This window comes from Rhipicephalus sanguineus, chromosome 3 (genome assembly GCF_013339695.2).
Source record: "Rhipicephalus sanguineus isolate Rsan-2018 chromosome 3, BIME_Rsan_1.4, whole genome shotgun sequence".
NCBI lineage: Eukaryota > Metazoa > Arthropoda > Arachnida > Ixodida > Ixodidae > Rhipicephalus > Rhipicephalus sanguineus.
This window is the reverse complement of record NC_051178.1, coordinates 114,962,029-114,987,803: the sequence shown is the minus strand read 5'-3', so window position 1 is coordinate 114,987,803 and position 25,775 is coordinate 114,962,029. Positions and strand designations below refer to the sequence as shown.

The 25,775-nt window shown below is 48.7% G+C and overlaps 2 protein-coding genes across 4 annotated transcripts in view; one reads left to right on the top strand and one right to left on the bottom strand.

The window, feature by feature from the left end:
• The window catches only part of LOC119386985 (rho GTPase-activating protein 23), an 88,300-nt gene extending 68,044 nt beyond the window's left edge, over positions 1 to 20,256 (bottom strand). For all 3 annotated transcript variants that reach the window (XM_037654279.2, XM_037654280.2, XM_037654283.2), the window contains exon 1: positions 20,033 to 20,256. The gene's annotated coding sequence lies outside the window, so the exon portion shown is untranslated. The remainder of the gene's footprint in view (positions 1 to 20,032) is intronic.
• A 1,050-nt stretch (positions 20,257 to 21,306) lies between these two features.
• Positions 21,307 to 25,301, top strand: LOC119386986 (GPI ethanolamine phosphate transferase 2). Its single transcript, XM_037654285.2, has one exon. The coding sequence runs from the start codon at positions 21,999 to 22,001 to the stop codon at positions 24,666 to 24,668; it is 2,670 nt and encodes an 889-aa protein (XP_037510213.1). The 5' UTR covers positions 21,307 to 21,998; the 3' UTR covers positions 24,669 to 25,301.
• Positions 25,302 to 25,775: the final 474 nt, after the last annotated feature.

Sequence of the window (25,775 nt, the reverse complement as noted above, 5' to 3'; positions counted from 1 at the left end):
ACAAGTGCGCCGCTGTTCATACCCGAAACGTGCTGCGCGTTTACACAGCAGCGGCACGCAGCTGGTGCTGCGTAAACGCGCGTTGCATACACACATACGTGACGCGCGTGCTAAAACGTCATACATATACGCAGAACGTGTACACTTATGTCGGATATATAATCGGCATGTTTGTCTAAGAACCTCTCGATCCTCTCTTGACAAACCTCTACCGTCTTATTCACTTCCGCTGCAAGGCGACTCCTGTACGCGTTACGTGATCGCCCGGGCGCACGAGTGGCAATTTGCCAGCGGAAACGAATGCAGTCGCCGCCGGGCGGTTGGTGCAATCGAGTCCTTATATATTGCCCGCATAACGTACATAGCATATAAACGCGCACCATCAAAGCAACAGCACGCATGCATGTGTATACGCACGCACGCACGTCCGGGCGATATGCGCGTGTGAGCGGAGCGCGTGCTGCTGCATGCTATCCGGATGGCGAGGTTATCGCGTGCGCGCCTCGCCACCACTTAACACGCACGAGCGTATATATATGCGGGTAAGCGCCAAGTGCGCCAGAAACAATCGCTGTATGTATACGTCGTTCCCGAGTGTAATAAAAACGTGCGCCATATTATATATATACACGCTTTGCAAGCCGGCTTCGTCAACAACGCGGTTGAACGATTGTTCCTTGAGTTCCGTGGCAGCTATGTACAACGTTGGAATTAATTGGTTGGGTCCATGTAGGCTTATATATAGAGAGCGAAGGTTGTACATACGTATAATGACGGTAAAACATTAAGGCTGAGCTTGTGAAACGAAGAAATGAAATAAAAGAAACGCTCGCTAAATGCCCGACGCATGATATGGGGCATCGAGAAGTTGGCAACGAAAGTCTGCAGGTTCGGAACACGCGAATATGGCCATGATTTCAGGCATGCAGGAGAGCGCGCGCGCACAGAAGCTCCCAGGTTGTTTGTGTAGACAAAGTCCTTTCAAGAGAACTCGCTGCTGATCGACCTGTATATATACCATGTAGAGCCAGACATTTATTCGTATAGCTGACCTATATTTATACAGACCGACGATTAGCTCAGACGAAATGTTATAGACCCCATCCCTGTCTTATTAAAAAAATAATTTGTAGAGTATACACATAAGTCAGACATCATACTCGCGGACTATATCTTCTGACTTCCTGTGGTTTCGTCAAGCTCTATACACGGTCAAAAAGCAAAACAATCAACCGCAATAAGTCTATACCGCTGGGCCAGGATATTGTAACGATTATATGTCTCAGCAAGTTGGTCGACCGAGATAGTCGACGATTCACGATCTCAGGTTTAAAAGCGCTGCAGTAATAATAAACCTCGAGTCGGCAGTCTGCGCTTCCTTATCGTCCTCCCTGTTTTCGTATGCATGCGCTGTAAACCTAAGACTATACGTGTCAATGTTATTTTTTGTCGCACTCCCGTCAGTTGTACGTCACAGCGCCATTACGACCGCGCGTTATCAGTGGGATATCGGCCGGCCCTGAATAGGAGGATGATAAGAACGGAATCGACAGGAAGTTCTATATACGATGCACTAGCCCTGGTACGGCATATTCGTGCGCAACGGCTCGAAAGCTCGCACGCGCCACTCAACAAGATGGGTTCTTTGGATCTTTGTAGAGAGAATTAAACTTTATTGTCTGACCAGGCGCGCGTTCTCTTCGCCCAGAAGAGGGTGACTTCCTTATTCCAGGTAGCCATGGCTTGCAACTGATGCCAGAGCCCTGTCCACCAGTCGGAGATGGTCCTCAGGGTTTAGTGACGTCAGCAACGCCTCCCACTGGTCTTCCGGATTTATCAAAACAAAAAAAGGCACACGCTTCCTTATGCATTCGCATAGCGAAGGTCATCTTCGTTTTTTCTTCTCATTTCTGGTTCATAGGAAAGACGTCAACTCCTGGCTGTCTGTCTTGTTTCGCCCGCGACAATATGCTATATATATAACCCACATATAACGAATTATCAGTATGTCGAACAGTTCTAAAATCCCCTTGGCTATAATTTCGATATACAAAATATTTTATATGTCAAATTACCCATATATAGAACCTTTCTTTGTGATCCCCTTCAGATTGGATATATCTGTAACACGGCTGTACTACTAGAGGCGGAGGCTAAACGCAGTCACGTTTCGAGACAACCGATGTCGAAGTCCACGGGGCAAACCGGCACGCCCACGCGCCCTAGAGCACGCGGGTCGTCGTCGTCAAAGTCGTGCGTCGCGTCAAAGAGAAGCGCGCGCCGCTCAAACAGGAAACGCTCTATCGGCGACGGCGGCACATATACGCAGGGCCTTATCGAGAGGGCGTCCTTCCGGGGTGCTTCCCCGCACCGGGCGATTTCCTTATCCCGAGGGCTGGGACGACGGCACCCGAATGGAGGCCAAGTGCGAGCGAGCGCTTCCAAGGACGACGACGCCTTCGCACCGCATGCGGACACGCAGGTACCGATGAGAACCGTTATACATGAGAGCGGCCGCCCGCGGTTATTAACTCATCGGCCTCGAGGCACGCTGGAACTACCGTGCTTCCTCGGGTATAACCACCTTTCGCGGAGTCGGCTGACTGACGGGACAAACTAAACCAAACTGCTTATAATAGTGCTATACTACATGTGAGCACAGGAAGAGAGAGAGAGAGAGAAAAAAGCTATAGGGCCGATTAGCGGTAAACGAGAGAGAAATACTTTAGCAGTACGTCGAGGTGCGTAATAATAATTGTTGGAGTTTTACGTCCCAAAACCACGATAATTCTAAGAGACGTCGTATAGTGGACGGCCCCGGAAATTTCGACCACCTGGGGTTCTTAAATGAGCACCTAAATCTGAGCACACGGGCCTCTAGCATTCAGCCTCCATCGAAATGTGGCTAGGATTCGATCCCCCGACCTTAGGTGTCAGCAGTCGAGCACCATAACCACTAGCCCACCATGACTGGTAACCGTATACCTTTCAGTCATGCCTGTGACAATGGGAAAGACATTTTCGGGTCAGCAGCCCAGCCGAGCACCGCGACCACGTGCCACCGAGGCGACTATAATATAATATGTACGGCAGCAGGATTTGTTGGAATTTGGTATTGCGACTGAATGCCCGCGGTGTAGTAATATTGGGGAAAATGCGGTATACACGACGCTAGGAAGTGGCGGGGGCATATACGCAAGGGTGGAGGGATGAGGTGGTGATTTCTTTATTTTATTTACCGGCGTTCTTTCCGGCGACTCTATATCGCCTATAACGGTCGCGCAGCAAGAGAGGCGCCTCATCAAAATTCGAAGCCTCGCCCAATCGCAGCCACAAACGATGCAGTAAATTTATACGCACGCTTTATACTTATACGCGCGTCCCACATCGTAGATCATACGGCATTAGCGGGTTGGCTGGCGAGCGGGCGAGCAGGCGACCAAGTCCCGCGATCTGACGTCGTTGGCGCATGAGAAACACAATCGCGCGAGCGGTTTCCCGGAATTAAAAGCGTTACGCGACAAGGCCATTTGGCATTCGGCGCGCACTCAAGTTTAATACCGGTTCGGCCTGGAGTGCCTTTTGCGGCACGCGCAAGATATATATATAAAAAAAAAAAACAGTTTGCTAACGTGCCTTGTACAACTATATGCTTGATGTTTCTTTTTTTTTTTTTGCTTTTTCCATACAGTTCCGTTTTCAAATAGTATAGTTATACTGAAAACATCGCAAACCTGTTTTTCTGCATAGCGCCAAGAACTGTATACCTATACGGAAAGTGTGCATCTATAATCAACCTATAATATAATAAAATGTACTTAATTTTTAACTACTGAGATTTATATATGCAGGCCCTAGTAAGCGGCGTAAAAATCTATGACGTCACAGCGATTAGGTGCGGGGGCTTCAAGGAGGCATGGACGCCTGCTTCTTTTGTTATGTTTTAGCGCTTTCTCGGTTACCAGGCGCATTGTCGCGTTAATAGCGGTGCTTTCGGCATTGAAAAATTGTGAAATTTACTAATACGAATAAAATCGTCCTTTCTCTTTAGTGTCCCTTTAAATGGCGATGTTTCAAGGTCGTTTGTAGTACGAAACAAATGGTCCCAAATAAAAGCGAGTTCGCCATGGGCGTCAGCAGGGTGGTGCACAAGGGGCACTTGCCCCCTCTCCCCCCCCCCCCCCCCCAACCTAATTTACTTCTAGATAAGTCTGACAGAATACAACTACAAAGTTCGACAGGACATCAGCAGAGCGTTCATGAAAGCGTTCAGCTCAACAGGCAGTAAGTTCAACCCCAGATCAAAAGAAGGTCCAAGTATATGCATTCGCCTTCACACTCGTAGAAAGTGCCAAGCATTCCCCGATGATTTTTTTTTTTTCTTCTCGCGGCCTCTGCATCGGTCAGCGCACGAAGTCGACCACCTCGCGAAAACTGTGAACGATGACATGCGAAATGAGAGCACTCCGACGACGACGAAAGGAATCCTTACACAAATGCCCTATACACACATACCAGCCTCGCTTTACGAAGAAAAGTGAAAATACGCACGATATACGACGGTATCCGAGGGCGTCACTTAAGCAACGATAAATTTCGTTTTCCAGCCGGCTCACTCTGACGTCGATTGCTTTACTCTCTCCCCTTACCGCCTAACGCTTTCCACCGACACGGATCATAACAAGTGAACATCGCCGACAATACAAACCCACGATCAAGAGAGCATCAATTATAGGTATACGGCGCGTACCAATATGCATGTGCGCTGGTCATGCAATATGCATGACCGGCGCACCTTCGAAGGCCTATTTCTGTACACCGCGGTATTTCTGTATACACTCGCCGGTGCCAGGTTTTTCGAGAATTACGCCGCCGCCACCGAAATATAAATCACAGAAGCTTCGCTTAAATAGCAACTACACAGAACAACGGCCCCGGTATAGACTCGACCAATCAGCCAACGAGTGCAAATCTCACCGTTGATGATGGCACAAACACCCCCAAGGGAAACTATACCCACACACAATCACACACGGTGAGTCACAAAAAAAAACAAAAAAACAGTTGCATGCTCGCGGCCTCCGTGGAGAGCAATATATAATACGTGACACGAAACGCTCGCGGGTGACGACGTGTCGGACTCGGCATGTGCGGATCACGCACACACACACGCGCGCGCGGCACACAATTTCCGCGACCACGGGCACGGGGCGCTTTGAACCCTGAAAAAACTGTATACACACACACACACACACACACACACACACAGGTGTCGTGGCTAACCCTCGCTCGGTCGACAGTTTTTTTTTCTTTTTTTTCTTTTTTTTTTTTACGGCGCCGGGTGACACCGGCAAAACGCGACACAAAAGGCCGTATACAGGATATACACGCGGCGAGCTCGTGGTGATGTACGGACCATTAACTCGCTTCCGCCGTCGCTTTATCGCTCGCTTTCCGCGCACGTCGCGACCTGTACTGAGCGCACGCCGCGCTCAGTACAATACTACTATATTAGAGTATACGGACGCACTTCAGGAATGAGTCGGGTCATTTCAAAGAATGCGACAGTTCGTGAGTCGAAATGCTGCGTTCAAGTGAGGAAACGGGTGTGGATTATAGAGTATAGTGTCACGTACTCACCTCCCTCTCAAGCCCCTCCCCTAACTCAACGGTTCATCTAGCAGAGGGACACTAAACAGAAACAAGCAGTCATGTTCGGGACTCATTTCAAAAGCACAGTTTCATTAATTTAACAGTATACGTGGTTGATAACTTAAAGCACAAAAAAAGCTGCCTGACTTCCTAACTCTCAATTTCGAGCTGAAACCCAAACCATGACGTCACGGCGAGCTGTAGTACGGTAAATTCAAGGCGGTGTCGCTACTATCGTCTTTCGTTTTCGCCCTTCTTTTTTTTCTGGCTCCTTTCACAGCAAGAATGGCTAATTTACGAAAGCAGAAGCTTGTTTATAATTCAGTAGGATGGAATACCGGGCGAATTAATGCAGATTCATCGTGGCTAACAAGCGCGAAAAACACGGACGAAGACGAGAAGTGGACACGGCACAGCGCTGTGCCATGTCCACTTCTCGTCTTCGTCCGTGTTTTTCGCGCTGTTAGCTACGAAGAAGCTTGTTCTCGGTAGGTTATATCTTAAATTAAGGGGTTGGGGCGGGGGGGGGGGGGGGTGATGTTAGAGAAGCGGCAGAGGTATAGGCTCCACATTAATTCTGACCACCATGGGCTGCTCACCACAAAATTAAATTGTGGAATAAATACGATGTTCTGAAACTGCAAGGAGAATTACGAAGAACGCCTAGTGGAAGGCTTCGGGTTAATTTTGATCGCGCGGTGTTCCTTAACGTGCAAACGAAGCGCGGCACGCCAGCCTCTTTTGCAAATTGCTCCCCTTCAGTACGCGGCCGCCGCGGAGTGGGATCGAATACGCGTCTCACCATATAGCAAAAGGTATTGCCGTAGCACATCGCTGCAGCAAGTGGGCTAGCTTCCCAGACAGATGGGATCTGTCCAGGTTATTGTCATACACAGCCCTCTTCGCTGTCCCGACGTCCGGCACAATGTCGGGATTCGAATCCGCGACTTGTGATCGAAGAGTCGCCATCACGTATACCATCAACAGCGCTTTCTGTTCTTTTTTCTTTGTTTTTTTTTTTTAACTGCAGAACGAAGGCATGTCCCAGTGATCTCCAATTTACCATGTCTAAAGCGAGCTCATTCCAGAAGTGCGGTAAGTTGGGCCGTTGGTAATGGTCTACTGTGGAACAGCGCCAAATAGGACAAAACACCAAAGATTCGAAAAAAGACACAAAACAAGCGCCGAATGTCGACTGAAGCATCATTTTTTTAAGAACGAGCCAAATAAGCGAAAAAAAAAGTTAGAAAAAAAATACACACAGGGACTGCGCAAGAAATGCAGGGGGAAGGGAGGATGACGCGGGGAACCCACGTACGCATTCCGCTTTATGCCTGCCAATTAATTTCTCAATTTCGTCATTCCACCTAACCCTCCGTCGTCCTCGGCTGCATTCCCCGTCACTTGGTGTCCACTCCGTTGCTCTAAATGACCTCCGGTTATTTACCTCGCGCATGACGCTCGAAGGGCAAAAGGGCCACGGAAAATTCCGACGGTCCTAACACTATACGGCGCTACAAACGATGTACCATCTGCGTTACACACACACAATCCAACATGTCCGCGTCTGTCAGCGAACGAAAACGGAGGTACCGGCACCGCGGAAGGGGACGAATCATCCAAAATACAGCGGTGCATTCTGGATGACTGGAGTTTGAACACGCTCTTTACTAAGTGTAGTCTGCACAGTAACTTTACTAACATCCCGCCGTAAGCGCTACCAACGGAGGTCGGAGCACCTCGGCGAAGTGAAACCTCGGGAGAGTCGAACATTGGGGGTGGGGGGTGGGCGAGGGGTCGTCGACAGACACAAGGGGGCGCCTTTGTTTCTCGTGTTCCCGCTGTACAGGTGGACGCGGCGGCTGCGAGAATTCCAAGCTATAAGACAACGACGCCGCCCGCTGAGTACACACTGCCCACCTACACACACTGGAGCGTCAAAGAACGCTTAGTCACACACGGTAGACGTCGGCACGCAGAGAGAGAGAGAGAGAAGTTGTGAAATAGTGGACAATACAGCGGAGAAAATAAAAGAGGGCCGATGCGAGAAGGAGATGGAAATAGCAGGGGAAGTGGACACAGCGCCATACGACACAAAAGAAACCGTACGGGAAGAGGAGGAGGAGGAGGCGGGGAACGTTGTGGTGGTGGTGTCAAGGCGGCACGCAATCCCGGCCGGAAAAAGCGAAAACAATGGAGCGCGTGGCACACACTCGGGAACTCGGGTACGCAGAGTCAACGGCGGGGCTGCGCGCTTCAAAAAAAAAATAATAATAAAGAAATAAAAAGTACGAAAGACACCAAGCTCACGCGCACTCCCTCAACTCGACTCACGCATGCGCGCATAGAGCGACACGCTATTATTATGTCTAGGAGCCGCGACGGCGTCAGAGGCCTGCTGCCTCGCTCGGGTGTACCGCGCGCGCGGTACAGAGACCAGGCGGCAAACAGGGCAAAAAGAGGTGTAGTGTGCACGCACTACGGTATTATATATACTGCTCCGCAAACGCATATGAGGCGGCGCGTGTACGTAAACACACACGTCGGTCGACGAGGAAAAAGAGGTGCCGCCGGGGACGACACCACTTCGCCCGTGGTGGCGGTACGGTTGCGTGCTCCGTCCGGAATGCGCGACACGCAGCTGCGACGAAAACTGGCGCACACGTCAAGCGGTAGTGAGAACCAGCCAAAACACCAGATACCGCGAAGGAGAGCACTTAGTCGTCCCGTCATGACGTTGGGCGTCAGTCGGCTCGACTACATCATGGCGACCACTGAGGAGGGCTTACGCGAACCCGGCAGAAGGGGGTCGATGGTGGTGGTGAAAAACTTAATTTTTGAGAAGGCCAAAAGGTAAAAAAAATACATTTAAAAAATTAAAAAGCAGCGTTGTGGGCGGCCTTCAGGCTGTCTCGCTTCAAGGCAAGCTGTCAGATGCGCCGAATCAAACCGCAGTATCCGATTCAACTGTGCGCGGCAAACTTCCTGTCTAAACGATGGAATTACAGGCTTTGAGCCTCGCAACAACTGCGCCACAGATTTCAAATGAGATAGGCAAGAAGTCACGATGACTCCCCCCCCCCCTAATACGGCTCATTTTAACCCTTTATTATTAATCCTTATCTTGCTAAACGGGGGGATCGAAAAGGGGGGGGGGGCTTATCAACAGGCGCATCTGTTTCTTTCCATCCACACTGTTTTTTGTTGACTATTTTTTTTTTGTTTTAGACTACGCAAAAGAAAGTCGTGACAGTCTCTTTCACTCTTATGTGACGTACAGCGCTTGATACGAGACGTCGCGAGAGAGTCAAGCGCGTTCCGAATGCCCGCTGACTCACCAAAGAGTGACGTCTGTTGCGACGTCTCCGTGCACTTATAAAACGTAATTTTTTTCAGCGCGTGGAGGTTTTGCAGCCGCACGGCGCGTTATCGTTCCCACTTTCAGTGTCGCTGAAGTGTCACACATGGTGCCGTCAACGTCATCACAGATCAGATAACGGCTGTTGGAAAACGGCATTTTACAACCGGGCTTCGATTCCCGCTTTTCTTTCTTTACGTTGCTTTGTTTTTGTCCACGCCGCCGTACTGGTGAATGCTCTCATTTACTGTTCATACGTAAAGGGCAAAAGGGAAGCGAGGGAATCACCGCCGACAGTACCGTAAATGTCCAGCTACAACTGCTTTCACCTGAGCGACGGTCAAGAGTATGGTGGTCCTGAGGGTGCAAGAAAGGGTTAGGGGGATAGGGTATGCTCTAACAGGAAGTACACGTCTATCTCCTAAGAGATAGTACTGACATTTCATCGCCAATATGGAGTTGCGCCCTTCAACGGGGATTCATATCCGAAGTGTCCAAGCAGGCCTAAACGGCAAAGCCTCTTTTAAGCTGTCTTCGTCTCTCTTGAACCTATATAAGCCGGACCGAAAGAATGAAAAAAGAAGAAAACACAGGGTGGGGGGCACACGAAATGAAAATGCACCGGCGATCTCCCAAACGATACCGCAAGACCGCAACGCGAACGGTTAAACGCCCACTTCAAAACCCGCGCAGATGCAAAAATCGGAGCCGCCAAAACAAGTGCTGCAAACCAAATGCTACAACACGCTGACAGCGCCACACAGTGATAACGAGCAACGGCTGGGTTCAACGCCCGAATTAACCTGCGCGCGCATACAGGTAGCCAGGACGCCCGCTGTCCTCGACGAGCCTAACCGCTTTCGGCACCGTCTGTCTGCGGCTTGTTTTACATGCCTCGCACGAAGGGCACACGCCTGTCTTGCAGAGCAGCTCCGTATATGCCTTCGGAAGCTCATGCGCTTAACTATTATTCTTCCGTATGCATGAGACCCCCCACCCCTTTCTCTCGAACGTGCATAAAGCCTTAGTTATGGCTGCGTTGCGTAGATATGTATGCGCATTCTGTAAGGTCAATTCTTTTTGGTTCTTCGTAACTCGGTAAGAAACTCGGCAGTATACTCTCTGTGGCAATGCATGGGGGAAAGGGCGCACAAAAAGTAACAGCGCTCCTCGATAGGAATATGCAGTTCCGGTTTCATTTCCGTTAGCAACTTCAATCAATACATTTCAAAGTGATCTGGCGTTGAAAACATCTTACTAAAATGTTTTACGTGAAAATGCATGTGACAAGAATACACCACTCACTTTAAATTTCACCTACACTTTATCGCGTAATACCCCTTCCGAATTTCGGGAAGCGCGAATTACACCGCACGACCTATTCGAAGAAGCCGAGAAAACACATTCAAACTCTGCCGGACTATACAATAGAAGGCACGATAACAGTACCCAGAAGCCCCGCTCCCCCTGCTTTCGCTTCTCGGCCGGGGAAAATTGTGTAACATAGAGTTCCGTACTTATCACAGTGTGCATACTCGACTACTATAGTGGTCACAAATTTAAACCGTCTTACGCCACTGTATGAACACTTAACGTCGATTAATCATTAAGCATTCATTAAATAACGTAAATAATTTCTCTTGAATCACATTCCGTAACCGTCAGGGTACGGTTAAGTGCACAACGGATACAAGTAAGCTTCTAATCATTCACCACCGAAATTCGTCCCATTAATCAAGTTATGCCTCACTATGAGCGAAGGAAGTCGTCTTCGTGGGAGTATCGCAAGTGGGCAAAGCTGCTTAGGTGGGCTGGTTGGTTCCTTAACGTAATGAAGAACAGCACAAAATACGGAAAATACGTGTCCTGTGTTTCATTGTCCCGTATTTTTTGCTGTCCTGCATTGTGATCTCAAGTGGACCAGCTAATTGCATTTCTCTGCAAGAAAAAGTGCCGAGTTGTTACACCATATGAACAGGGGCGTAGCCACAAATTTTTTTCGGGGTGGGGGGGGGGGGTTCAACCATACTTTGTGTATGTTCGTGTGTGCGTTTGTATGTGCGCGTGTATATATACGGAAGCAAAACTGAAAAATTTCGCGGGGGGGGGGGGGGGGCGAGGTTGAACCCCTCCAACCCCCCCCCCCCTGGCTACGCCCCTGCATATGAAATACGGTGTTCTGCAACAGTTTTCTGCTGAATGTTGAATGTGCTGGCGGCATTCACACCGGCGACTGACAGCCGTCGCGCGATCGGTTGCGACTGGCAACAGCGACACTACACTCTAACCGATGTTGTTCACACTGATGATCCCGACCTGTCCGTCATCACTCCGAAATGTCTCGCGATCGCTGACGTACCCGTCACGTCGGTTTCTCGCGTCTGTCGTTGGCCGCACATGCCGTGGCCATGCAACATATACCTCCAGCGTATTCCGATATATACATACTCCTACGCTTCTCATTGGTTCAGCGGATATGCCCTTATAGCCGAAAGATCGGCGAGTTTGCGACATGGCGAAACCGGTCGCCTTTCGGCCAAGGCGGCCATCTGCGACCGCGTCAACCAACTTGGCAGCGTGACCTTCGTCAGTCGCCATGTGTGGACGTCGATCTATAGCTTGGACTGCTACCGTCCCTTAGCGTTTTTCTAAAGGCAGTACACAGCAGAGCTAATAATCAGGTTAGATTGATAAAAGGGCACTTCCCAAAAACCCATATACATTCCGTTCAATTGAAAAAAAAAAAAAAAGATTAATGTCGCGCAGTCAACAAAGATCAAACCCTCTCTTTTGTCATTACTATTTATTTCAGCTCACTCTTAAGATTCGCGCGATCACTCACTGATACGGTACGTCAGTACGACAGCTATAAAGCACGGGAAATGTCAAGACATCGAACCTCGAGCATTCGTTTCCTTTAGAAAGCCATCCCTTTCTGTAGCATTCGTTCACTCTTTTAGAACGCAGAGCAAACAATGCAGCAGACCTGAGCAGACGCTGTCAAAATCTATGACGTCACAACATACGTCGTTGTGGCGTCATAGAGAGAGGAGACGCATGCCCTAACACCTGCACCATTCTTTCCATTCATTATTGCAGTTTGGACTAACCTACTATATATATTTATATTTCACAGAACTTATTTATGTAATGTATTTGTTCATTTAATTATTGTCGGTCCGCCGGCGCTTGCATATGGAAACAACACTTGGTCATTGAACGATTTACCGAGTCAAATCTCATTTTATTAACGTATCATTTTTTTATCGACTCGCATGACAAGTGTGCCAGATATGGCAAAATTACTCCTAAAAGTAATTAGAATACATACTAATTACTTTTCTAGAATTTTTATTGTAATTAAACTACACATTACAGCTGGACGAAAGTACAGGCATTACAGTGCTATTACTTTTGAAAAGTAACAAAATTACTTCAACAATTAAAGTTAATCATTCAGGCACTAACTCATGTACAATTTCTTTACATCACATAACTTATGCAAATTTCATTACAGCACTGATATTAACTTATCTTTATTATTTTTATTTCTTTATTTGGTCAATTAACCCCCCCCCCCCCGTAAAGCCCTAACCACATGTACGCGTTATGACTCGGCGTCCTAACCACACGTAGGCGTGTAGACTCGGCGTCGCTTCGCGTTCCGCGTCAACACGCGATCCAGCCTCCTCGACTGACGCTGACGCTTAGCATCCTAACGCGTACGTGAGGTTGGCGCTTGCCTCCGCTGACGCTTGGCATCGCGTTCTGGCGCTTTCCATCGCGTACGTGTGGTTGGGGCTTAACACCACCAAGGGGTCTTTAAGGTTTTAAGGTTATAATTAAAATTACGATGATGATGATGAAGTTGAAGCGGTAAAGTCCAGGCGGCGACACCACCAGTTTTCTCGGTCGCGCGTCATTTCCGGCTCACCAAATTTATCAGAAAGGCAAAATTTCGCAGTGCTCAACTTGGTACACGTCTTCGTTGTTCCTCTAAAAGGTCACCGGCGTACTTTTGGAGATGTACAGAAACTCAAGCACAAGCTCCTGCACGCACATATAAAGGGCAATCATATACTAAAGGTGATGACAGAAGCTATATATTCTCGAAATATCGGATTTGGCGTCAGCGCTGAAAAAGAAACAAGGTAGAACAAAGCACTATACGTCACGCAGCCAAACTGAAAGGGACTCTAAAGCGATATAATGAATGAACTTAGACTTACAAATTATTCTTTAAAAGAACTCTACTGTCGTTGATTTCGTCATCGCATGTTTATTAATAGAACAGAAACTAAATGTCACAGTTTCATTCTTAAATTATGCGCCTAAACGTCAGCGTGAGTCACAGATTTCGATTGACCTTTTTTTTTCGTATTTTGGCCACTTTGACCCGACACGATTTCCTGAAACTTGGTACTCGACGTCAAGTGTCTGGCCCCCTTAGAAGACAGTGCGCTTCGCTTTTAAAAACCGATAAAGAAGTACGTATATATAGGCCCTAGTAAACGTCGTCAAAGTCTGCGACGTCACAGCGACTTATCATGCGTGTATAACTTCTTCAACGAACCGTCGGGATTAACCCGGCGACAAACACCAGGGTCGCACGTTTAAGCTTCACTGGTTAACCATCCGTTCTTCTTTTAACACGAAAGTGTTTTATGCCGGGGTCCACCAAGACTTTCATGACGTATTTCCGTCACGGAAGCACGTCAGCAAAATGAATGTCATCAGATGGCAAAGAAAAAAAAAAACTATAAGAAAAAGTTCCGTTGACGGGAATCGAACCCGTGACCTCTCGGTCCGCGACGATAGCTGGCGGGCGTTTAGCCCACTGAGCTACCGCCAAAAGCGTTACGGATGCGACATGAACGCGCCTTTTATCTTTCACACTTGCCTCTCACAGTGACCTAGGATGGATGGATGGATGCTATGAGCGTCCCCTTTATAACGGGGCGGTGACATCTGTGCCACCAGGCTCGAAAGAAAAAAAACGCCACGTTGCAACGACCGTCCCATTCGGCGCGTTTCCAATACAAGTTTAATTTCGTCAACGCTTTAACACACCGTGATGTGGCGGTTTTAGCGCAAGCATCGCTCATAGCATCCATCTATATCGACAAATAGCGCTCCAACGCTCGCATGGCTGTCGCACCGCGTTCCCTGCTCGCCCTGTGAGGAGTAACGACCAGGCTAGAGGAAGACACGACGCGCGTAGCGTTTCTCTTCGCATTTCACGACGCTTTGAAGGAGTGCATATTGAGCATTAGTGTTTATTATGTGCTTGTTGATGCCATGTTTGCGCGGCATTCACCCCAAATGCGGAGTCCACGTACATGTTAAGAACTTCAGCTACCGCAAGTGATATATCATGATCATGGGCGTTTGTCGTCGGTACGGAGATGTGCCCCTAGGCGTCAACGTGAGTGCGATGCGTCCACATCAAGCGGTACTATATCTGCCAAACAGTAGACATTGTACAAACTCTCATATACCAATGCAATATAAACAAGAAACTACTTCTGTGACGACATGTTTCACTTTCGTGTTATACCGATTCCTATGACGGAGGGATCAACCAACCATCTTTTTTTATCTTTAGTATCCCATTAATTTGCAAGCGAGAACTCTGACGTGACGGAGACGACACGTGACGTCTGAGAGGGAGCGTTGAGTGTGTTTTTGCCTGTGGCGTTCACGCGTTGGGAAGATACTATACGGTGTTCAAGCAGTGCCACAACCATATAGTTTCATTACAGGGCACTAGAGAGAAATCTGGCGCTAGTGTCTTGGTAGTTGCAACGCATAACGCTTATAGTACCAGCATTGGAATGACGAGATATGCACGCGTGGATTTGCCTAAGACCCTTTCCTTCGGCTCCACGTAGCCTGCAGCCGCTTTTGTCGCAAGACGAAGTTCAGCAGTACCACTTCACCACCTTGACCCCTTTAGGCTCGCCTATTCAAATTACCTCACTGTAGGTTCACAACGAGCCGTTCTTTTATCCGAAACAAAAGCCAAAACGCAACAATAAACAAAGCCGCAAGTGCGTTCGAAGCCGCAAGCCCGAAGACTAGGCAAATCCATGTACTATAATCCATCATTCCCACGGTGGATTATGAAAGAAACTTTATGGCCGCAACGGTGTTTCAGTGCCGCAGCGATAATTCCGTATACGGCATTATCAGCATGTCACGATCCGAAACCGTTTTAGCTGCGCGATTTACTCTATGGGCAGGGCAATGCGATCAGATGATGTCAGTGGCTAGAAGACTATAAGGTAGCTACGTGCCCAACAGGACGGTACGGTATTGACGTACTTACCGTATACCGCAAAAGACAAGGTCGACTCATTTTTTTTCTCTTTTTCTTAATCGTGTTGCTCTATCCTTTCTCCTACTTTTGCGTATTCTATGGAGGTCAGCGACAATACAGGGACGCTATATGACACAGCAAAATTTGCCGATGTCATGCAGTAATTATTAGTGCTAGATATGATGACGGTGCTTTTTAATTCGTCTGCACGCGCGTGCGGTAGCCGTATCGAATTTGATGACGTAATGACTCCCGTTCCAGGTTACCGAAACCGAAACTATAGTTCGCGTAAAGTAGAAAATAACTATCACACCGCATTATCTAGGGCGTTCCGGTGCTTGCCAGTATAGTCTCTGGCATGCTTATACAGTTTATAACTAACTGTAGAGGTCTTAATATAGCGGCTGTTAATTATAGAATTTTTAGAAATCGACAGCGGCAGATGGCAAGATTCAAATCCTCTTGTTTTAAAAAATACTTTTCTTTTAAATCTTTCTCCAATTTTGTCTCGTAAAGTGGCTAGCTTGATGCTCATGACCTCTAAACTGCTTCTGAAAGTCTCAGTTAACTTCCCACGGATTGTTTCGCCTTAAAATCGTCACGTCAACGCTTCTCGCAGACACGTGAGAACCGCGAGGTGCGAACAGCACGGTTCACTCGCCTGTACGTCTCATCACAAAGAGCCATTATCATGACACAGCTTGTGAGGGCACAATGACCATAAAAGCGCGGCCCGCGCGCAGCCGAGTATAGCACGCGCTCCGGCGACCCGAAACGTCATTAGTGAGTCTGTCCACCGTTTTCGAGCTCTTTTCGAACCATATAGACACCCACGAGCGCACGAGTTATTTAAGGCTAGACATTAGCGAACGCGGCCAAGGTTTCAGGGCGCTGTCATCCAGCAGTGATGATGATGGCGCAAATGACTGCGCATGAAAGTGTCCTGTACGTGCTGAACGATCGCCCCGTGCTTTATTCGGAGAAACGGCGCTAAAATTTGCTCCCGCAACTGCGTCGGGCAGCCAGCGAGAGCGACGCACGTAACGGATATACGGTCATGGCGATACTACACATCTGTGACGTCCTACACACAGACTGTGGGTTACACTTTTTGTTTGTTTGTTTTTTTCTTTAAAGAGGGCTGCTGTTCGCGCCTCGGCGCATCGTCGGGATCACGGAGCACTGTCCTAATCAGACGTGGGCATTAATGTCAGATCGACTTAAATTAACACCAAACGAAACGCTAAGATAGCTTATACTGACATATTATTTTTTGTGAACTCTACCGTCGTTCATTTCATCGTCATATAGGTTCATTATTAGTAAAAAAAAAAAAAAAAAGTCCAAATTTCATTTTTTGAGTTTCGCGCCAATACCTCAGCTCCCGAATGTCAGCGTGACGTCACAGTCATTAAAACATTTTTTTTTCTTTTTTTCGTGTTCTGGCCACAATGACTGAATAAAAGTACTTGAAATTTGCAGTGTAAAGTCTCTGGCTTTCTTGAAACCCAATGTAATTCATTTGTCCCGGTAAAGGATTATGTAGGCCCTACAAGACACTGTCAAAATCTGTGACGTCACGGCGAGTTGGTGCGGGATCTTCAAGGCGGCGTCGCCAACTGTATGTTCCTGAATCCCCTTTACCTTCGGGGCTCTAGCTTTTTCTAATACGGGAAAAATCGTTTTTTCTCTTTGGTGTCCCTTTAATATTGATAATAACAATTCCTGAGGTTTTATACGCTAAAACCACAATATGATTATGAGGTACGCCATGGTAGAGGACTCCGGACTAATTTCGACCACTCCTGGGGTTCTTTAACGAACAAGTGAACCAAGGCACACGGGTGTTCCTTGCATTTCACACTCATCGAAATGCGGCCACCGCGTTCGGGAATCGAACCCGCGCCCTCAAGCTCCCTTTGTAATGCAGTGCAGCAACCAACCAAGACGGACACTAAACTAAAACACACGGACGTTTGTTTCAAAAGTGTGCCAATCGGCATAATTAAATATACGAACTATAATGAATGTTTCGGTAATTCACAGGGGACGTTTAAAGTCCGCAGGCCACTATCCCATGTAGTCCAATGGCAGTGCCGCTTGGGAACTTTTGACCACCCCTGTACATCAATATATGGTTCAATGACTGGGCCCATATAGTGTCAAGAGCCTTAGTCCGGTGGTCACGCGTGAGCCCCACTGGATACGTTTCTTCATACCCATATCGTGAGTCCCCGTGGCTACAGTTATAAGATGCAAGAAGCGTATCCCCGACCCACGCATAGCCACATTCGCATAATGAAGTTCGTAAAGCACAGTTGGTAACGCACAGGTAAAGTACATTCTTTTCGCGTCAAGTGACCGGTAATCGATGACGTGAAGGTGCACATAACGATAAAAAACCAAAGGGGAAAGTGTCGAAACATGTTTTCCAGTAAAATCTTAATAGAAACGTGTTCCCATTGGGCGTCTTCGATTTGACATTCCAGACTGTCCCAAGACTGCCTGAGACACGGCATACGCAACGCTCATTGGCTGAAGGCGCGGCATCTGGCAGTCCGGGACTGTCAGGGATGGCTAATCGAAGGGGCCAATGAAGATGAACGCAAGCATGAGAAATGGAACAAAGCGTATGCAAAGGCTCATTTTATGACGACGTCACCATGAATTCCTCTCTGCTAAGTGTCATAAAAAATCGGTATCACACATGTCCAATCAGCTGATTAGACCGCCATCGTTCGCAAACAGAACAAAACAAAGAAAGAAAAAGCAATAAAAAAGCTCAGGCCGACGTATGACGTTATGACTCCACGCACGGTAATGCCGCATGCTAGGTTTCGTTACGTCCATGCGCCTGCAGGACAAACAGCATCAAGCTGCGGAGCAGTCGGCGCAGCCCGTGTGATTCAGAGCGTAGAAGTACGTCACAGATTACGCATTCCGATGGGCCTCCCGCAAGCGGCAGAGGCCAATGCGTAGCGTACTAGAATCTAGGGAGAAAGTGATAGAGATAAAAAAAAAGAGAATAAATTGCGCCATTAGATGCCGCACGGTCCACAAGCGAGCGCGCTCGGCCGGGGACTGTCTCTCACGCTCCGTGCATTCCTAAACCAAACCGACAGACGACCCCGGCAGCCAGCAACAGCAACTACAGCCGCCACGGATTCCTGCGTGAGGACAGAAAAAGGCCTCCCGGCTGCTTCTATATTTTACGACTGTTGTCGCGCGGCTGGCGAGTTCGACGCCCAATGTAAGAGCGACAAATAAAACCTCGCGGCGCAGCGCTTCGACCGAGAGGAAGCAAAGAAACGGCGCCGCAAGAATTCTCTGGCGCGCGAACCGCGCGGTTATCGGGTTACGCTTGCTCTCGCTTCGTAAAAGCAGGAAGGGAGCAACACTCGAAGCAACAACAGGTAAGTTGCAAGAACGAAAAATGCGTCGCGGTGTTTCTTGTTCTGCTTCTATCTTCATCGTCTAGCCTCCGTCCCCCACTTATTTTAGACTCGTGCCGCGCCGCATCGCGAGACAGCGGTGCGGCCTCGCTTCGCCTCCGAGCCTGCTGTCCCTCAAAAAAAATTGCGCCGCACGTCGTTTCGGACAAGCTTGCCGGCAGGTCGTTTCAGTGCGAAACGATCCGCGGCTGTATACGTTCTTGCCAGGCAGCCGCCAACTTCCCAAGGCGAAAAGGCACAAAAGCGCGAGTCTCGTCGCAGAAAAAAAAATAAAAAGGAAACGAAAGCACCGTTAACCTGCGTGCCCCTTGCCGCTGCAGCGACCCTCATCCTGACAAGGCGCAGGGAGCGCGGACGAAGAAACGAGCCCCGTCGTTTCACGTAGAGGTGTGGAGGGGGGCACTGCGCTGCGCACGAGCGTATTGATCTACTTTCAAAAACTTTTTTTTTTCTTTCGCTCTCTCGACAACGTCTCGGAGCTCAGAGCGACCCAGCCAGCGGCGCACGCTGCGGGAAAAAACCGCGCGTGCACGAAATACACGGCACGAACCGCGCGAGAAAGTGTCCCGTTTTATTCCCCTCCACGATAAAAAGTTCCGATAAAAAAACTTAAAAAAAAAGAAAGGCCGAAGCGGGGTGGGGGGAAACTCGTAACCCTCCGGAGAGGTGTTCGAGAGAATCGAGAAAAATAAATCAAACCCAAAGACGAACAATTTCGGGTACGTGGGGCGACACGTCTAGTGTAGCGCTCGGAATATGCTCGCTTCTGCCGCAGCGACTGACGACGGTCCGGTATTGAGCGGTCCGAGCTTTCTGCGCTGCCACCACACGCTAGATCGGCGCGACCCAGTTTATTAATAAAGGCAGCCGCTGCAGTACGAGCCAATGAAAACGAAACGCCGCTCGTTGAAAGAGTCTCGAAATGCGCGACGGGTACCTACTGCGGCGGCGGCCGTTTCATTCGATCACGTTGACCCGCTTGGGACTGCTAGGTACTGCGGCGCATCGGGTATTACGGCCACGACACGGATCGCCTCATTCGTATAGACGTTTCTTCACGCCGGACCAAGTACTGGCGACGGGAACTGTTGCCGGAGAAACGTCCGGCAGAAACACGGTGTTGTCGCGTATCATCGCGGGGGCCCAAAACCGAAATTGACGGTCTCCTATTGATCGCGCTTGTCCTCCGCACGATGTGTCAGCCAGCCCCGGACTGGTACTGCTCCCTTTTCGTTGGTCGGTGAGGCTTACCTTTGGTACAGGACTTACGGTGGACCGCATGGCTGGTGTGCGTAATCCCAAGTTGGTCCTTCATAGCGAGCGCGGCGACGATCCGCGGTTCCCGGGGCCACAAAACCTAAAGGTCAACAAATCTACAAACTGCAGTAACCCGATCGCACAGAACCGCCATGTTTACCCTAGCGCCACTGGAGGCGAGAGTAGTCGTCGAAGGAGTGAGAAAAAGAAAGAGCGAGACTGCGTACTTTCTTTTTGCTTCGTCTCTTTCCTTCCGCCTTTGCCAGCCTTCGCTGGAGCCGTAGAGGAGAGTACGCTCTTTGAACGAAGCATAGAGGAGAAGGGCACGCCTTTCAAGACGCATAGACTGCGTAGAGATGAGATGGCCAAAGAGCGCGGCAGTGGCGCCGCGTCCCGTCAGTTTTTACAAGTTCAAATAGGAATGGCGCGTCGTTGGCGTCGTCCGTGTCGTCACATGACAAGCACGCCAAAACACACGGGTTTGTCGTGCTGATGCACGTTAATTAAACATAAGTTTGCGATTAACGGTGCCCGTTTCTTGCTCAAATTTCGCAGAGATGGTAAGATCGCATCCTGTGGTGCTGCGGTCTCGATGAGTCGTGACAAGCACATCGCTGCATCGAAAAAAAAAGAAGGCCAATCTCAAAGGCCATACAAAGACGGGAAGGAAATAAGGTGACACCATTAATGTTATAATCAAGCAATACTTTCAGAGATCTCCAGACTGATATTGAACCACATTCTCCCATTGTTCCACCGTGACCGTTTCACCGTCGTGACTTGGATGAATGCAACCTGACATGTTTTTCCCCCTTATAAACCTGGCAAAAACCAGTGCAAGCGTCATGTTCAACAATCGTGACAATAAAATGCAAGTTTCCTGCGATATCCAGAGCAAACCAACGTTGGAGCAAACGGACGTCTTCACGTAGGCGAAAGTAGGCGTCTGTGATCGCGGGAGTCACGAAACGCCATTGAACACGCCGTGCTTTGGAAAGTGTTTTACATAAACGAAATGCTGATGCATCGCTACCTAAGGAGGTTCACTTTTTTTAGAATGACATACGGTCATATACTACAGCTTGTGGCCATTCTCACATTGTTTTTGCCATAGGTTTTTGCACTGAGTACAAGATGCCCCTCGATCACGGAGGCCTCGATGCAGTCGTAGTAAGGCAGCGGCAATCTAGTACAATCGATTGCCGAAACCATCGCGAAGCCATAGCTAGTCATAGCCATAGGAGCAGCCAGTGCATCTCATGAATGGCGATGGTGGAGCGGAGCGCGGAAGCAGTGGAAGCCTATCATCGTCACACATGTTGACAAAAGTATCGAAGGCCGCACTGTAGCCGCACCCATGTCGTCACACCGTGTTGGTATATGGGGCGTAGCTGGTCCATAAAGAGTTTGTCTGCATTTTGTGACTTTACGTCCCATACCACAAGCGCTACAGATGTCCAGTGACGGTCAACTTGTGTTCTGTGCTCTTGAAGCTACTTTCGGACTCCGCTGCGGTTGATGCTCATCGCCGCAACTGCAGAAGCTCCTCAGACACCTCAGATGCCAAGGAGACGCCCCATGCCTCAATATCATTGCGGGAATGTGAAAAATCGCGACCTGGGCGTCGAATCGCCGATTACTTCAAAGTTTCGGCGCCTGATGCGATCGCATGAGTTCACATGAACGCAACGGAATGCTGGTTTCAATTTTCAAGACCGTACATCAGCTGAACATCGAAAGAAATAGGCCGGTCAAGCCGCCGATGGTGCACTGGGACGGAAACCAGCGCTGTAGGTACACAGAAGTTGGTCTTCCGTGCACCTGAAGTCGAGTGCGCTCACACAGGTCAGAGACAGCGCATCATGAACGGTAGAATGAAAGCGCCAGGACAGCCGTATGTTGCCTGATCCCATCGCAACAGAATTAGTTTCTACATTGCGGACAACAAGAGGAAGTAAACATGTACACCAAGCAATGGTGCATTCTCTGGTTCGTTGCAGTCACCTACATGATTGGGCTCACTCTTTTCGGCTGCGGCTTCTTAGGTGTTGTCAAGAAACCGGCGGGACACTCGTCCGCGGAGGAAGTAAATTACGCTTATGAGTTATGTGGAGTGTCTGAAGCCTCCAAGCCGGCGACAGTGGTTGCCCCTAAACCAAAGCTGAAGTTGGTGTTCGTTCTAATCGACGCACTCCGGTTCGACTTCGTCGCATCGCGCCCCGACTCCATGCCCTTCGTCACTTCCTTGCTACGAAGCAACAGAGCGGCACTGTACCGCTGCCAGGGTTACTCGCCAACTGTGACGCTGCCGCGCATCAAGACGCTGCTGACTGGAACGGTGCCGGGTTTCGGCGACGTTGCGCTCAACCTGAACGCAGCTGCAATCGGTGAAGACAACTGGGTGTACCAGGCGCGAACCGCAGGTCTTCGCGTCGCCTTTTACGGCGACGACACCTGGCTGAGGATACTACCGGGTCACTTCAATCGTCATGATGGCACCACGTCTTTCTTCGTCTCGGACTACACCGAGGTCGACCAGAATGTGTCCCGGCACGTGCCAGACGAGATGGAGGCTCGCGACTGGGATATCCTTATCCTGCATTATTTGGGGCTCGACCACATCGGCCACTCCCACGGCCCGTCGTCACCGCTCGTCGACCACAAGCTCGCCGAGATGGACGATATTTTGTCTGTGATATATGGGTCGCTAAGCGAGAGAACGGACGAGAACCACCTGATCTTCGTGACGGGAGACCACGGCATGACTACAGCTGGAAACCATGGCGGTAGCTCCGAACTTGAAGTCATTACTCCACTCATACTGATCCCGACTCGTGGATGGACACTTGGCCGCTGGCAGGCGGCAGCGCCGCAAACAGTGGCTCAGGTTGACGTGGCCCCTACACTCAGCCTTCTCATGGGTCTTCCTATACCAAAGGGCAGCTTTGGAATTGCCGTACCGGCTGTCCTTGCTGCTGCAAACTACACGACTTTGGAGCAGCTGTATCTCCTACAGTACAATCTGCAGCAGTTGCTTACTGTGTATCAAGCAGAGTTTGGAAGCGACGACAAGCTTTTTGCACAGGCTAAGGAAGTCTTATGCACATTCCTTGATGTACCTCACAGCATCCGGAATAGCACCGAGAAAGAAGCTGCAGCGAGACAATCACTACTTCTGAACGTTATGTCTGACATTCAGAGTGCCCTTTTAAGTGCCAGTACTGTGGTCGATATGACACTTGTGGGAACTGGTGTATCAGTCTCACTGAAAGGTTCACTAACATTATTTATGTTGATGTTGTCTATCGTTCAAGGCTATAGCCATCGTATTCCTCAAATCCGCCAGACCGCCTTTGTGCTAAGTGCAATGCTAGCCTTCTTCGAGTACTCCACATTGTGTGCCTTCTTCCCGTCTAGTCAGAGCTGTAGCAATGGTACCTGGTCGGGCCTCCTGTCACTGCTCTCTGCCACAGTTACGGCCCTTACAACTTCCTTCTTCTTCTGGCCCTTTTACCGTCTCGAAATGCCAGAGTTCCCTCACCTCTTCATTCTTTCGTGCACAGTCCTTCATGGAATCAGCTTTGTGTCTTCCAGCTTTATCGAGGAAGAACACCTTACGTGGTACTTCGTCACAGCGACTGTCGTCTTGATTCTGTGCTTCTACTACTCTCGTATCAGTGTGCACAGCCCGCTGCTCACTTTCAGGAAGGGCCTTGGCATTATGGCTCTTCTCAGGGTGCTCCGCTCATGGAACAGTACAGGGGACAAGTGGGCCCATGTTCCTGACATAGCCGACTGGCTCGGCGAAAGCAGGAACCGTCACGTGCTGGCGTTTCTCATTTTTGTGGGTATCGTGGCAGTCATCTTGACGTCCGTGCGCCAAGGAAAGCAGTTCTCTTCGTTCCTTCTCTACCTCGCGCTCTTAGACCTGTGCCTATACAAGATGAAGCTTATATATTACGGTGACGCCAAAGGCGTTGAAAACTTCTACTGGTACCTGCCCCTCCTGGTGGTCCTTGGCATCTTCCAGCAGTACCGCTCGGGCAACGTCTGCGACTTTCTGACAGCTGTGATTCAGTCATGGATGCTACTCTGCCTGCTCCTCCATGTGCCTCAGAATGTCCCCATGTTTACACTCGTCATTGTCCTGGAGAATGCTGTTAACGATTTGCTGTGCGAGCTTCCTCTGACTGCAGTCTACCGAGCACTGCTGTACTTCTGGTTTGGCATGTGCTGTCACTTTCATCAGGGCAATTCCAACAAGCTGTCCACCATCAGTGTTTCAGCCGGTTATGTCGGAGTGGGTAGTTACAATCCTTTTCTAGTTGGTCTCCTGATGGTGTCTCACACCTACAGTAGCCTTATCTTCTGGTTGCTTATGTTCTGGAAGCGATTCACCCATCCCCAAAATCAAGACCTTAAGCGGGGCCACAGTAGAACACGGCTATTGGTGTGTTGCATGTTCTTGTTGGCAAAGTTTTCTGTCACCGCCTGGTACCTGGCGTTGATGGTGATTCAGAGGTATCATCTCTTTGTGCTGACTGTGTTCAGCCCAAAGCTCATATATGAAGCAGCACATGCAGTAGTGGTTTTGCTTATCACTTTTATTGCCACTGTGCTGCTTTGTTGAGCTGTCACAGTTACCATCTGATGCATCAAAAGGGTCAGAGTGCCAGCTCTTTAACCACTGTGCTGGCTTCTACTATTCTAGTCAATCCTGAAGCAATATAGAATTCAGCGTATACTATGCACATATATTTACTTAACTCCCCAGTTACGACTTATGGTCACAAGGCTCTTGTGGAGTGATAACGTGAAGAGGTGGTGCTCATGTAGCCTTATCAAACCTATGTGTGTCGACATAAATCCAAATTTTCATGAATTCCTTCCTGTCAACTTGTTTGACAGAAACAGAGTTTTCTAAAGACACTATTAGTTGTTCCAAATGATTGTGACTATTTTTGTTGAAATTAAGATCTGTGAGGTAGAAAATGTGTTGTCTGAGAACCCACTACCATGAAACAGCAGCACCCAGTGATTACTCTTAGGCACAGGGAACTGAACTTGATATCAGGGTTCTGTATCATAAAATGTTACTACTGTAATGTAGTTGCACGTAATGCCTATGCAAACTGAGATGTTACACAGATAGCGATGACATGCATTTTCTCTCGCAATATTTTCTTGTTAGTGATTCTGCCTTGCATTTGATAGTTTTAGAAGTCTTTGGAAGGAAATTATATGAATAAAGGGTTCCTTGAACATCATAATCCTGATCGAAGTGCACTTTTGTCAGTTCACTTCTGTGCATAAACCGTGTGTCTGACAACAAAATAACGAAGCTCCTCATTTTCCTTAGGGAAATAGGTTTAACGAACGTTAATGATCTTGGCAGGTACTGCAGTTTGTTTTATTGGGTGTGTGTACATTATGTTCTTACTTCTTCCACACCACAGAAAATGTTGGTTTCAGTTCGAGAAATACCAGTCGCAACATATAACTGTGTTATGCAAAAGTTTACCATTAGCATTTTGAGCAACAGAAGCAACACAGAAGTAATTGTTCAATGTTTTTGATAACTTTTATACTAAATTATGAAGAAACACCCTAAAGAAGCAAGAATAAAAGATTGATTGAGAACGGGAAAAAATCTAACCTGTGTGCCCTGCATTTTGTTTAACCTTCCCTTCTCAAGGTATAACACAACAACTTTAAAAAAAATTGTATTTCACTGGAG

Bases quoted from the DNA above. Each gene is read 5' to 3' on its own strand.
- LOC119386986 (XM_037654285.2), top strand. From the start codon at position 21,999: ATGTACACCAAGCAATGGTGCATTCTCTGGTTCGTTGCAGTCACCTAC.